Source organism: Carettochelys insculpta, chromosome 7, assembly GCF_033958435.1.
Source record: "Carettochelys insculpta isolate YL-2023 chromosome 7, ASM3395843v1, whole genome shotgun sequence".
Classification (NCBI taxonomy): domain Eukaryota; kingdom Metazoa; phylum Chordata; order Testudines; family Carettochelyidae; genus Carettochelys; species Carettochelys insculpta.
The window spans coordinates 33,726,353-33,741,343 of record NC_134143.1 but is presented as its reverse complement, the minus strand read 5'-3'; the positions used below and the strand labels follow the sequence as shown (position 1 = coordinate 33,741,343).

At 47.7% G+C, this 14,991-nt stretch overlaps 1 protein-coding gene across 1 annotated transcript in view; it reads left to right on the top strand.

Annotated features, from left to right (window-relative positions):
- Positions 1 to 14,991, top strand: part of SPOCK2 (SPARC (osteonectin), cwcv and kazal like domains proteoglycan 2) — a 49,740-nt gene that overhangs the window by 16,720 nt on the left and 18,029 nt on the right. Inside the window, exons 2-3 of the mRNA XM_074999497.1 lie at positions 7,446 to 7,454; positions 10,180 to 10,225. Coding sequence (XP_074855598.1) covers positions 7,446 to 7,454; positions 10,180 to 10,225 — 55 coding nt within the window. The remainder of the gene's footprint in view (positions 1 to 7,445; positions 7,455 to 10,179; positions 10,226 to 14,991) is intronic.

Below are 14,991 nucleotides of genomic sequence, written 5' to 3'. Positions count from 1 at the left end.
AAGCAAGCCTGTAGCAGCAACTACTGAGAGCGCTGGTCATCCTAGGATTGCCTCTCCCCCACCCCTCAGCTGCTCCCCTGAGGCTGTTACATAACCAGAGGCTACTAGTGCGCCAGGGAGTCAATAATGTTGCATGGTAGCCTTGTGTGTGTCTCTGTATTAGGTTACATCAGAGCGTAAGTGCCCCCAGCAAGACGAGGGGCTGCCATGTGAACAAGAAGAAGATCAGAAATCCAGTAGCTGGGATGCACAACATGGCAGCAGAGAAAGGCGAAGCCCCCTGCCAACTCCCCTGCTCCCAATCCATTGGTAAAATGTTGTCCTTTGGCTGGTAGAGGTGCTGCCGCAGCCTCTGAGGCAGTGTGGTGCCAAGCCAGTAGGTCTTCTCCCTGTGCCCATAGAGAAAAGCAGCGGCAGAGGGGCTGGGGCTGCAACTGCTGTCAACTGGCAGGGGTGGTGCCCCACAGGCTGTTTATGGGGTAGGAGGAAGCCGAGGAGCTGGCTCTTCGTGTGTGTGGTAGGGGGACAATGCCCAGGACATGGCTCTGGGGATGCTTGCTCAGGGCAGTAGTAGCCTGGCAACAGGATGCCCTTTCTTGTGCCTTTTACTTACTGAGCAGACCCCACTCAGGAGCCCATGCTCTGCCATTGCTTCCTGTAATGCGTGGCTAGGGCAGGCTGATCCCAGGTGTCCAGCCTGGCCTCCAGTGATGCTAATGCTGTGTGGATGGTTGGCTTGGAAAAGACTAACCACACCCAGCAATTCACCTTCCTGCCTTGGTATCATAACTGGTAACTCCTCCCCAGCTCCTCCCAGCATTGCTGTTTACTTACTTTTAGTTTAGATTCACCCCACTCCACCCTTGCCCCCTTCAAATGCCAAGCAGTGCCCTGAGAGTTGGAGCCACTGAAAAGCCATAGATAAACCAGGAGAGGGCTGGGAAAACAATACAGTGGTTCACACCTAGACCAATCAATACGGGGGAGCAACCCAGGCTCCTTTGCATCTACAAGATATTGCTTTCTGACTAATAGCTAATTTGCATTGCCAAACAATCTTTACAGGGTTAAAACTTGGGTACTCAGGGGTCTCTCTTTCCACGTGTCTCTTCTCTGTTGGTCTTTGCTGTTCTTGGAAGCTGCTAAGTGTCTGATGAAATTGAAAGACTCCCAAGAAGACATCAGTTTCTTAATTTAAAAAGCCTATAATGGGAATGGTGATTTTGCTCTGGACAGGTGCGTGTGGCAAAAACCACTGTGATTTCTCTTATACCAAATCAAGGACTAACCAGCTGGTGGGAAGCCCTGAATCGCTGTCTGGAGGCAGGAAAGGAGAGGTTAGAAAAGGACCCTGCTGAGATGGGAGGAGGAGAGCTATTTCAGGTGGGCCCCCACAAGTCAAGCTGGGTTATTTTGGCCAAAGGCTAAATCAAACTGCACTTCTCTCCACAAGGCCCAGCTGTAGGCGTATATTGGAAGGAGACAGGTGAGTATTGCCTGTGCCCTGGTCTAGAAGAGGCTGCGAGGAGAAAGGACTCCTAGCCCAGCAAGCTGCTGCTTTTAAACATTTGATAGCTTTGTTTTTCACGCTTTATTTCCACCTTGGAAAGAGCATGAAATTGGAGGCTAGTAATACCCCATTCCCCCATCCTTGCCCCGAGCTGCTGCTTTTTCCTATTCTGTAAGCAGCAGAGCTCTGTTGCAGAGACGTGCTGGTGAAAGGTGCTGGCTTGACAGCCACAGGAGACTGAAATCTTCGGTTCCTCCATTATCTGCCCTGCTAATGAGTCTCAGCTCTGAGCAGCAGACACCACTGCTGAGGGCGAGAGGATCGTTCAGTTTCCATCTCTCAGCTGAGGCTACTGCTGTAAGACATGGAGGGCTTGGAAAGAGGAACTGGAGTGGAACCACACAGTCATTGCACAAAGGACATGTATGCTGGCAGCTGTTCACTTTCTGTCTCTACTGAATTGGACTGGATTTGAACCACTGACTAGGTGGTTAAAGGCTCCCTCTGCCATTATTGATCCTGGCTCCCTGCTGTGGCGGCCCCATGTCTGGAGGTTACAAAGACTCTGGGTATAATAAATGCATGTCTGACAGCAAAGTGGCTGAAATTTTAAGACCATTTGAAAGGAAATGCAGGACTCCTTCGGCAGTGCCGTCATGTTATTTAGAATCTATCATCACCTGAGATGGATTGTGGTCTGATAAGTGCAACCAGAGCTCTGAACTACTGAGTGCCCTTTACTGATTGCACTAGGCAGCTCAGCTGCTGGGAGAAGTAGCAGGGATAGAGCTGATCTCAGATCAATAATACAAAATGGAATGGATGCAAGCAAATAGCAGCTTCACGGTGATACTGCAGCACTGGCTTACTGGGTCACCTGGTCTGCATGCAGCTAGCATCTGCTGAATAGTAAAGCACAGCACATCCCTGGGGAGCATATGGGCTGGTGCAATTAACCACATCTCTTGGTATCTGCCAGTAAACATTTCTTCCGTTTGCTGCTCACCCTGCACCCTCCTGAGCTGGGAAAAGTGACTCACTTCCCATTCTGTCCTGGGGCTGCTCCTGTTCAGGAGGTCTCTCGCTGGACAGCTCCTCAGTAGCACTGATCAGTGTAGTGGAATTAGTCAGCCATTCTGTCCTGAGTGTAGGGATTCATTCCCCGCATCCTGCTGCGCTCCTGATTAAATGGCTCCCCCAGCATTGTCTGTGCTGTGGACATTAGCTTCAACTATCAAACTCAAGGACAGAGCTTCTTGTCTAAGTTCACTCTGACATCCCTGTAAAGGGAAATCCACACAGAGGAAGCTTATGGCTCCTTGGGCGGGTACTCAAAGGCTCTCCAGGCTCTTTTAGTTCATCCCAGTTTAGATGAGTGACTGTTATTTCTACTCTGACCAGGGATGCCAAAAAATTGCTCAGCAAAACAGCTACTGAAAGGATGCCCCTCAGCCTGCCACTTGTGGAGTGAGAATAAATAATGGGGCAGCAAGGGGTAATGCGTGGATGTCTGTCTCTTTCCATCTTTCTCTAACACATGGACACTTGTGCTCCTAAAGAGCCTGCCTGCCCTGGAAGCTAGCACACAGAAATGGCAGCTGCTGTGTGCCTGATGCACACAGCTCGGTGTGATGTCATTAGAACACATCTGGAACAATAACTGCATTACCCTGGGCATGACCTAGGATGTGATAGATCCATGGGCAAGAGAGAGTACAACCAGAGAGGGAATACCTTACTCTGCCCAGTTCTCTGCTCTCTTCTGATCTCCTCCCAGTCACCATTTCTCTTCTCTAATTTCCTCTCTTTTCCTCTAGCTCTTATCGTGATGGAATATTTGCTCCCCACTCCTTGATATGGGATGTGGTTTTCTTGCATGAGGGAGTGTCAGAAGAGTTTGATGTTTGCTGTGTACTAACAAATCAAGGGAGTCTTTTTAGTTTTGCCCTTTAGAGAAATATTTTTTCTTTAACTCCCCTGAGGTCCTGCATGTGAAGCAATGAGCATTCCCAGCCCCCTCTCCAGGGCCTTTGTTGTGGTGACACACTTCCCTTTTATACCGCAAGATCAGACTCTCTCTGTTTTCCTGTGCTTTCAGCTCCTGAGGGAGCTTCTGTCTCGAGTGACCTGCACTGTCAACAGTAATTTTCTTTCAACTCCCACTATAGAATGTGACACAAACAAAAGTGCTGGCTCACAGGCTTTATTTAAATAATCTTGTACAGTCTGAAAATAAATGTCCAGAAGAACGAGGCGGGGACTGATTACATCCCCTGCGACCGTGAGCTTAATGATGGCATTTGAAAGAGACTTGGATTTGGGGACTTTCCAATGTGAACATAGTATGGTGCTGCTTTCAGGTTTGTTAGGTCTCACTCCAAACATGCACACTTCTCTAGTCAGTACAACAGGACAGCTGCAACCCCTCTGCATGCAAAGGATCGATACAGCAGCATCTTGTGGCAAAGTAGAGCTTCTTGCTCTGTCTTCTCCTGCACTCAGTTGCTGCATGGCTGTGAATGTCCTTGTCCATTCTGGCCTCTTGAAAGAGCTATGGGTTAGGTGCTCTGGCAATGCAATGATGCAACGAGATCTAAATCTCCAAAGACTCTTCCATGCAAAATGCTTCCTACAGCGATCTGCGGAGTTAAATGGCAAAGTTGCAGAGAGGCAAAGTGGCCAATAGCAAATGGAGGATCAGAGGGAGCGAATTTAGATGCAGGATTTCACATCCAGATGAGGAAGGAGAGTCAAGGGCAGGTGGAACTGCAGGAGGGACAGACAGTAGGTGGAGGGAAAGGAGAGGAAAGTTGTCCAGAGCCCAGATTTTTCTTTTGAGCATTGGAGTAAACCGGGACCAACTCCACTGACATTCACATGTGATATTACACTTGCATAAAATGGGCGTGAGTGCCGGGAGCAGTGAGATGTGCTGGACGCTGCAGTGTGTGTTGTTTGATATTCCCGGGGGAATAGTTCTCACTCCCTCGACAGTGCCGGTCTCAGGGGTTCTTTAGGAAGGTGTGAGTTGTCCCTCCCCTCCCTTTTCAGGCCCCAGTGTGGGGGTTTTCCTTCCCCATCCCACACAGCTGACAATAAGTGCTGCCTTCCCTTCCGCCATCTCATCCCCTCCCGCTGGGTGAGGGTTCTCTCCCTCTCTACTACTAGATCAGGAGTAGCCCATTTTCTTGGTCTTGGTAATTTACTAATAACCCTGGTATGGAGCAACGAGGAGAAGGTGTACCTGGAGGGTGGTGTTAATGAATCACCATTGGATAGTTTATTACCCATCTTGGCTTTCTCTGGCAAAGTCGGTGCCTGATGCTTCAGCGGACGGCGAAGTTCCACCCCCGACTATAGGAAAGTGTCTATGTCAGGCTTCTTTCTGAGCCTGTGTCCTGGTCAGCTTACATCTGAGGTGTCTTCTCACTGATGGTGGGGACACAGGAGGTGCTTTGAGAGGTCTTGTCCTTTGTCTGCCAGGTTTCTGGCTAATAGGAGCTGAGAGATTTTGCTGGATGTTGGGGGGGTAGCAAGTGAAACTCTCCCTGGTCTGCAGTACAGAGGGTCACAGGGGACAGCCAGCTGCTTTGAGTGGTGCTGCTCTCTGGTAAGGGCAGGCGGGCTGGATCTTAGCTACGTCTAGACTGCAGGCTTCTGTCAACAAAACCTCTGTCAACAGAGCACGCGTCCAGACTGCAGATCTGTCGGCAGAGACGCGCTGGTAGGGACTGTTCTGTCAGCATCCTGTACACCTTGTTCCACCAGGAAGAAGGGATGTCCTTCAGAGGTCCCATGTGGACCGGCCAAATGTCAAAGAAGCCTCTCCTGACAGAACTGTTGGCAAAAGATATGGAAATTTTGCACCGCATTTGCGTATCTTTTGCTGACAGTTCTCTGCAGTCTAGGCGCAGCCTCAATGACTGAGCCAAGGGGCAGGTTTCCTGTTAGGAGGTGTCCTCTAATTGTATGTCTGCTGCCATTTTCACTAGACAGATGCAGTGCTATTTAAAAGCCTTACTGGATTCGGGACCTAACCTGGGACCCCTCTGGCCAAGCTGATCTCCCTTTAAGGGGTCCTTTTTTGTTTGCTCCTGCAATCCACATTTTTAAAATCTCTCAGCAAATAAGGATTTGTGATCCAAAAACTTCAGGGTTGTGTACTGAGAAATTGTGCTTCATCCAGGCTCTCAGAACAAACAGGAAAGACAAGGAAACTGGGACAGGTTGTGTATGTGTGTGTTCAGTTATAGCAATGTGGACATGTGTGAGTGTGTTTACTAGAGACGCAAGGGTCCTGCTAGTCTCACATAAACTATTGAGAGAGGAAATGAAGCCGGTGTTCAGATACAAATATCCTGCTAGTAGAATGGCCAGAGAGAATGAGGGTTTTAAAGGTCTATGATTTGATGTTCTTGCATTGCACAGAGTTGGCTGAATTAGCACTTGAATTTGGTACTCGTCTCTGTGTGCAGCCAGAGGGTGAGGGAAGTAGTAGGGCTGACACTACCAAAGATAGGGTCATTAAAGAAGCACCGTGAAGAGGGAAGAAAAGCACTTGGAGACTGTGGGATGACTGTCAGTTGGTAGGGATAGGCATTTGCCTGGCAAGACCTCTAGATCTGGCTTTGAAGCAGTAATGAGAAGCCTCAGGTGACAGCAGGCTCCTGACAGCTGTAATATTCTTGAAGGGCCCAACTGCATCATGCAGCATGAAGAAGTTCCCATCTGATACACCCGTATGATGGATTCATGGCTCACTAGGGAGGCAGGTGTCCTAGAGCTCAGCTGAGCTAAGGACCTCTACCTTATTTCTCCTTTACAGATAGTTGCATCCAGAGAATGGGTTGTTATCACTCCGTAACCTTCAAAGGCTGGAGGTGCAGGACACCATGTGCTATCACAACCACATTTTCCTTGGCCCTATCCAAGTGAGTTAGTAAGACCTTCTCTAGGATCAGCCCCTTGCTTGGAGGCTCTGTGAGAGAGCGGCGTCCCGTAGGAACTTACTGTTGAAATATAGCATTTCTCTTAGCTATCTTTGGAATAAATGTGAAGCCTGCATAGGAGCTAGCTCTTCTCTGGAGCTGAGCTGCGGCTGCTGGTCCGGCATGTGGTGTGGCTGATATCAGCCCCCGGGGCTCTTGGACATGTCAGAAATGGTGATTAATGGTAGAGCTGAAGATAGTGAGCCGAAGAGAACAGCTGGGACCAGAGGGCCAGGAGCATCCATTTCCCCCAGAGCCAAATAACATCCTATGACAGCAGTAATTTGGCTTAAATCAATAAAGAAGTCTCTTGCAATACAATATTGGTCACTGCCAACTCTCCTAATGATACCACCCCTCTCCTCCCATGCTCTAAAATGTCCCTTCCTGAGTGAATGAGAAGGGAGTTGGCATACCAGAAGAGCAGTCAGGATTTCAATGCTTGCAAATAAACCATAAGTTTTGTTTAATATTATTTTATTGCAGAGAGAATGCAGAACAATAGAAAGGAACTTGTATTACTTGGCAACCTGCTGTATGAAACATTACATCCATCTAGTGAAACATCACTGTTTCCGTCCGAGGGATAACTGCGAAGTGTTGGGAGCAATGCTGCCACTCACAAAAAGCCCTGAATTATCAGCATTTGCCTTAATTTTTGTTCCTTGCTATCAAATTCCATTGTGACAGAAGTATGACTTGATAAATGCAAATTAGGAAAGCAAGCAAAGATGCATTGGGGGAGTCTGTATAAAAACACATCACTTGGAGTAAATGAATTATGACATTTCAGGGAATTTAAACAAAGAAATACTGTCTGTGTGATCACAAATCCTCCCCTTTCTTGCAGCCTGAGCTCTGGAAATGTCAATATATTTCATGTGTTTTCTCTTCTCTCTCTCCTTTTGCTTTTTCACCTACCCTTCTGCTGTGGGCTGCGTTCCCAGGAGGTGGAGGTTAGTATCTTTAATAATCTGATTTCATTTAATCTTTACATGGTATCTGTGCCATCTTCCCAGGATTCTCCTCCCCAGTGTCCTTCCCCTGGTTTTAGTTTACCAGGAGAATGTTTTGAGTTGCCGTGAACAGTTGTGTGTTACATGAAGTATGGCCGGGGTGAGAATGTGCATGTGTAGAGCTCTGCAAGTCAGCTGCTATCCATGAACCATTTTTGTGGATCGTGGGTGGTACAGATCCACATTTTGTATCGAGAGCCCTGCAAATCTGCCTAGAGCCACGGCATATCCGTGGGCCATTTTTGCAGATCCTGGATCGGGGGTGGATCCACAGGGTGGTGTGCGTGCGTGCGCACACCTTTAGGTATGCACATATTCATATTGACGGCCACTTAAATGGAAATGACATGATGCACAAGCCTTGTGCTGGCCCTTGGTGTAGGGATGAATTTCATCCTGTTCATGGAGTCCTCACCACAAGCTAGAGGGCACCACTGAAGGAACCGAGCCAGTGTCTGTAAGAGAGGATTATTATTTGTTAAACATTGTCTCCATGCTCAGCGCTGCATAAAAATCTATGAAGACCCTGTTCCTGCCTCAGATTAATAGTCAAAATAAGTCCAAACTGTTCAAGGCAGGCGTCTCAAGGAAGAGCATTCTACAGGACAGTGAGCCTCTGGTACCAGCAGCTGAATTTCCTTACTGGAGACAACAGTCAACAGTACTATTGTTCAAAGGGTGTGGAGCGTGTGATCTGCCATAAATTAACACAGGCCATCAGGGCACTTCCTAGAGTTGCAATGGATGTCAAAGGTCAGAAACCCACAAGGATAAGCCCATTCTAGCATGGACCTTGCAAATGAGAGGCAAACCTGTGCTTTCCTCCAGGGCCTGAATTCATTTACTTTTAAACCCCTCCTTTCTCTGGCATTTTTGTAGTCTTTGCCTTTGATTCTATGTATATAACATATTGAAGGCCAAGGGAATCAATTATTTTTGTCAAGATCCAAATGTCTTGCTCAAGGTGTAGCCAAAATCCAGGTTCCAGAGGAAATAATACAGAAATAATAATGATAGGTAAATAAAATGACTTTGCATTCTATAGAAGAGCATTGGCAGGTGTGAATTTGGCCCACAGTTCACCTGTTGTCTACCCCCGTTAAAGGAGAACAGCTCCAGTGATTGTGGTGGAGCAGTTCACTGTTGATAACTTTCCAAATCTGGAGAGACCCCACAAACTAGGGGAGGTTTAACCTTTGCACATCAGGGAGTGGAGATGTGATTGAAGCAGGGTCACCATGAGGTGGGAGGAAGAAGGCAGAGAGAGCCTAACCTCCCCAGCCACTAGGTAAAATTTTGTCCCACAGCAGCTAGTACTCCTGGGGCTCCAGAGGTGGTGCAGTACGAGCCAGCAGGTCTTTGCCCCCGCGCACAGACAGTAGTAGCACGAGAGCTCAGGCTGGTTCCACTGCCAGCCGTCAGGGATGGCACTGCCTCTCTACTCCTGCCCTTTTGCTTGGTGCAGACAGAGGCTCCTGTCATGGAGAAGCAGTGAGGGACCTCTGTGCTGAGCCATTACAAATGATGGCATCAGAGACAAAGGACCTGGGGTGTTTGTTGCCAAGCAACAGAACTCGTGCAGCACCTTAAGAAACAGGAGAGAGCACAGCCGAGCAGCACGCTGACATTCCAACAGCTGTGCCCGTATCTGAGGTGCAGATGCTCTTCTGGCCAACTCCAAGCCATGACCTGATGGCCCCTTCCAGTGCAGTGATGCTGGGGCAGCAAGCAGTTACTGCTACGAGTGTGTGGTGGCCCCAGCACAAGGGAGATTAGGCCAGTAAGTCCCCTAGGCTCTAAACTGTAGACTCTCCCCATTGAATATGTTTGTGGAAATGCACCAGGTGAATGGGGAATATGCAGATACTCTGCAGGTCTTCACGGATGCTTTGGGGGCCATTAACCCAAGTCTGAGCTTTGGGCTGCTTCTGCCTCCTATGTGCTGGAGCAAGGTTCGCACCTCAGCAGTGCAGCAAGAATGTATGTTCTCCAGTGTTCCTGGTTGTGGGGTTTGACATTCAATGAACGCTCCAATGGACAAGGCAAGGGCCACCCGGAATTAGCTGGAGCGGCTGGCCTCCGGTGTTGAGGGCGCAAGCACGAACGTCCTGCCATCCCTCTGCATTGCCCTTCTGCACAGCGCTGTATGGGAACATGCGACAGGCTCGCTCTGGAGCAGTGGATCGGCAGAGCTCTGTGGCTGTGAGGCAAACAGGGTTTTGTGTGTTACAGGCCAGGAAGGTTAGTAGAGTGGTGTGTGTGTGCGTGTGTACATGCACACGCATGCATGCACATGTACTGTCTGCTACAGGCCAAGAATGTCAGCAGACGGCTGTGTGTGTGTGCGTGTCCGTATATGTTCTCTGTTTCCAAGAGGACCAGCTTCCCTTCACCAGCAATGAATAAACCCAAAGAATAAACATGATAGGAATTTTTGCATTGTTTTTGTAACCACGTGTACCCCTCTGCTAGAGTCCCAGCCATGAGGAAGTCATTATTGTTACATCCCCAGACCAACATTAACTTTAAGTATTGATCAGGCTCATAGTTCTGAACATTTGGATTGTGATACTTTGCATGGTCTGTTGATTGAGCTGCTCTCTCTCTCTCTCTCTCTCTCGCTCGCTCGCTCGCTCTCTCGCTCACTCTTTCCCTCTTTCACTAGGATGACTATATCAAGAGCTGGGAAGATAATCAGCCAGTTGATGAAGGTAACTTTATTTTCTTGGTTGTGTTCACTCTTTTTTTTAAAGTGCTGCTGATGAGTTTTCCAGGGTAGGTCCTTACTGAAAGTCCTCTGAACTGAAGCCCTTTCCGAGACAGAACCTTTGTACCCCTGAGGAACCCAACAAGTGGGGCTGGTGATTCAGGATGTGCTGCTTTTCCCTCTGAGCCCTGCCAGCCAGTGAAGGGGCAATGGACGTGCCTCCTGTTGGATGAGATTTAAGCTGAGGACTTGACCTCTGGGGCCATTGAAGATCTCATTCCCCTTTTGTAAGAGTCAGTGTCCTTCCTAAATTCCAGCTTGAGTAAATTCCGCCTGCATTTCCCCAGACATTTCAGCCTGATACCTTTTCTTCACATAAGTGCAGAAGGTTTGGGTCAGGATGCCATGTGCTGCTACAGCTATGGTCCGCCCTGTTTTTACTGTACTTCAGTATTGAGTCATATGGTCCTGTCGGCTACCAAAGCTTAGCCCTGGGGCTCAGGGCAGTGCTTGGGACTGTCAGCCAGCAAAAGCTTAGTTCTATGGCTTGGGGCTGTGCTTGTGGGTTGCAGTAGATGAGAGGCTGGGTCAGAGTCAACAGTGTGCCCTGGTAGCCAAGAAGGCTAATGGCATATTGGGGTGCATTAGGACAAGCATTTCCAGCAGATCTAGAGATGTTATTATTCCCCTCTATTCGGCACTGGTGAGGCCACAGCTGGAGTAATGCATCCAGTTTTGGGCCCTCCAGTGTAGAATGGATGTGGATGCACTGGAGAGGTTTCAGCAGAGGGCAACAAAAATGATTAAGGGGCTGGAGCACCTGACCTATGAGGAGAGGCTGAGAGATTTGGGTTTATTTAGGTTGCAGGAGAGAGGAGTGAGAGGCGATTTGACAGCAGCTTTCAGCTTCCTGAAGGGGGGTATCTAAAGAGGATGGAGAGAGGCTGTTCTCAGTAGTGACGGATGCCAGAACAAGGAGCAATGGCCTCAAGTTACAGAGGGGGAGGTGTAGGTCGGATATTAGGAAAAACTGTTTCACCAGGAGGATGGTGAAGTAGTGGAATGCATTGCCTAGAGAGGTGGTGGAATCTCCATCCCTGGAGGTTTTTAAGTCCTGGCTTGACATAGTCCTGGTTGGGATGATTTAGTTGGGGTTGATCCTGCTTTGGGTAGGTGGGCTAGACTCGAACTCATGAGGTCCCTTCCAGCCCTAGGATTCTATGATTCTTGAAATGCTGGATCAGCCTCCCAGCCTGGAAGTCCAGGATCAGCATCTGGCTCCTCTGGTGGCTGGGGCCCAACTGGGCTTCTGGCTGGGACTTATATACAGGTAGTCCTGCCCCATGCTTTCTGGCCAGGTGAGGGGGTGGGGCTAGGTTCTGGCCAACAGTGTTCAGGGAGGGGTTCTTCCCCCTCTTGCTCAGTAAGAGGCTACCCCTTCCCACTACAGGCCGCTCTTGTAATGATGCTAGGTGTTGTTTTGTTTTCATTTGCTCCTGTTGCTGATTCTCCAGTTGAAGTCAGAATCCTTATTTTGACTCCACAATGAATTGCTATGGAAACAAGGTAGCCTTGTGATTCTTACTTCAGGTTCAGAAGCAACGTACGTGAAGAAGCAATGATCTAACATAAGAATGACCATACTGGGTCAGACCAAAGGTCCATCAAGCCCAGCATCCCATCTGCCGACGGTGGCCAATGCCAGGTGCCCCAGAGAAGGAGAACAGAAGACAATGATCAAGTGATTTATCTCCTGCCATCCATCTCCTGCCCTTGTTATGAAGGCTAGGGCACCATACTTTATCCCTGGCTAATAGCCATTTATGGACCTAACCTGCAAAAATTTATCAAGCTCTTTTTTTAAACCCTAATAGAGTCCTGGCCTTCACAGCCTCCTCGGGCAAGGAGTTCCACAGGTTGACTGTGCGCTGTGTGAAGAAAAATTTCCTTTTATTAGTTTTGAACCTACTACCCATCAATTTCATTTGGTGTCCCCTAGTTCTTGTATTATGGGAGAAGGTAAATAATTTTTCTATATTCACTTTCTCCACACCATTCATGATTTTATATACCTCTATCATATCGCCCCTCAATCGCCTCTTTTCCAAACTGAAAAGTCCCAGTCTCTCTAGCCTCTCCCCATATGGGACCCCTTCCAAGCCCCTAATCATCTTAGTCGCCCTTTTCTGAACCTTTTCTAATGCCAATATATCTTTTTTGATATAGCCATTTATCTGATCTTCATGAAGCTATTGCTAATCCTACAAATGAAGGGAGAAGTCCACTTAGGGAATATGACACTTAGGTTAAACTGAATCAGACTAGGATGTATTTCAGGATTTGGTCTGAGGCAGCCACTGCCCTTTAGATAAGTGATGTTCTTTGATTGTTGACTATCCTGGCCCACACCGCTTTGCACAGTTTTGCAGCTCTCCTAACAAGTACCCGAAAGTTGTTCCCATTTGGGCCTGATCCCTGTAATGGCTGCAGTATACCGGCCCATCCTGCTACAGGTGTACTACTGCCCCGTTTCTAAGCCTAATGTAGATTTTCTTTCAGCCAGGGCTGGGTCTGCTGTTTGCTCTTGTGGAGAAGCATCTACACATGCTTGTGAAGGGCTGTGGAACACAAGGCATCTGCTGGTTCCAGGAGCAGTTTGATAGCAGCCTGCAGCAGCTGGTTCTCTGCCCACAAGGAGATTCTCATCTGAGAGCCAGCATGTGAAGCGTCATTTTTTTTTCAGTACTTCAATAGGCCCTTAAAGTGCAGTTTTATCAAAGTGGAGGGACAGGAGCAGGGCAGAAATCGGTTCTACCTCAATTACAGATTCATAGTTTCCAAGGCCACCGCTGTGATCCTGTGATATCACTTCCTGCAGGTCACAGACATCCCCCAAAACAAGTCCTAGAGCAGATCTTTTAGAGAAACATACAATGTTGATTTTAAGTCGCTGCCGATGGTGAGTCCACAACGCCCCTGGGTAAATCGTTCCAATGGTGAAGTGCCAGCACTGTTAAAAACGTGTGCTTTGCTTCCAGTCTGAATTTGTCTAGCTTCAGTGTCCAGCCGGAGCAGCATGTTACATCTTTCACTCCCAGGATCAAATATTTTTCTCCACATCGGTACTTATTGATTGAAACCAAGTCACCTCTTAACCTTCTTGTTGTTAAAATAAATAGAACTCCTCAAGTCTGTCAGAGCGAGAAGCATTCTACCCCTTAATTGTTCTCGTGGCTCTCCCCTGAACCTTCTCCAATTTCTCAGCATTCTCCCTGCACTGTGGGCAGCAGAACTAGATATAATGCACCAGCAGTGCTTGCACCCATGCCAATGCAGAGTGACAACAACCTTTCTACACCTACTCAGTCTGGGTGTCTGTGCATCAGTGGTGTCAGATGGCAGAACAAGGAGTAATGGTCTGAAGTTGAAGAGGGAGAGGTGTAGGTTAGATATTAGGGAAAAACTACTTCACCAGGAGGGTGGTGAAGCATTGGAAAGCGTTGCCTAGAGAGGTGGTGGATTCTCCATCCCTCGAGGTTTTTAAGTCCTGGCTTGATAAGGTCCTGGCTGGGATGACTTAGTGGGGGTTGATCCTGCTTGAAGCAGGGGGCTGGATTAGATGACCTCCTGAGGTCCCTTCCAGCCCTGTGATTCTGTGAATCCCCATTAGTGCCTTGGGGCGCCAGGTCACACTGGGTGCTCATGTTGAGCTGATTATCCACCGCAACCCCCAATCTTTTTTACAGTCACTGCTTCCCAAGTTAGAGACCCTGTCCTGTAAGCCCAGCCTACATTCTTTGGTCCTGGTTCTACACATTTGCATATAGCTTTTTAAAAATATGCAGCTGCTAGCTTTGATTTACATGTATCAGTACCAAATCCCCTTTCTTTCATTTACACTCTCTCACATGATTTTGTTTTTTATAGCTGCCTTTTCTTCCATGCTAAATGAAGTTGGTTTTTGAACCAATATGGCCTTCTTCACAGTGGGTTTTTGGGTAAAGTATCCTTAAATAATTCTGAATGATCATACTCATTGTTTGATTAAATTCTGTCTCCCAGCTGATTTGGTGCACAGTCATTTTCCCCTTTGTAAAACTGGCCCCTTTAAAGCAGTAAGGACATACAATACAGGTCTGAACTATATTCTTTTTGCACATTATAAATGTGATCATGACTTGATCACTTGTATGTAAGCTACCGTTAACGTTTCGTTCTGCAACCAGATCCTCTTTATCTGTCAAGCTGAGATCTAAACTAGAATTCCCCCCGGTGGATGCAACACTTATTGAGTTGGGAAATTGTCCTCTGTAATATTTAGAAATACCAGGGGTGTTTTAGTATAGTTGGCATGAGATCTCCAGCATATGTCACTCAATTCAAATCATGCAGCTCTTTCTCCTACACATTATATGTAGGTGAATATGGAGCTGGTCTTCCTGTTCCTTAGTAGTTTTGTTAGTTGGTAACAGACATCAGTGAATTTGTGATCTTGTACTTAGTTAGCTTTTACTGTGTTATCCATCATGTCCTGACGTGGAAAGGCTGGACTCCTGGTCTTTAATCTGCCTGAGCATGGCGCTCAATCCCTCTGTGTGCTGCCACAGCAAGAAAGCAGCATCCATGAGCACCAGGAATTCATCAGTGACTAATGTCTGTATTTGACAAACTGACTTTTTATTCAGTTGATAAATTTCTATTCAATAGACTCCAGTGAGCTGGGATTCTTCACAATTCAGACTCTGAGCAAATAAATACATGCCATGTTGT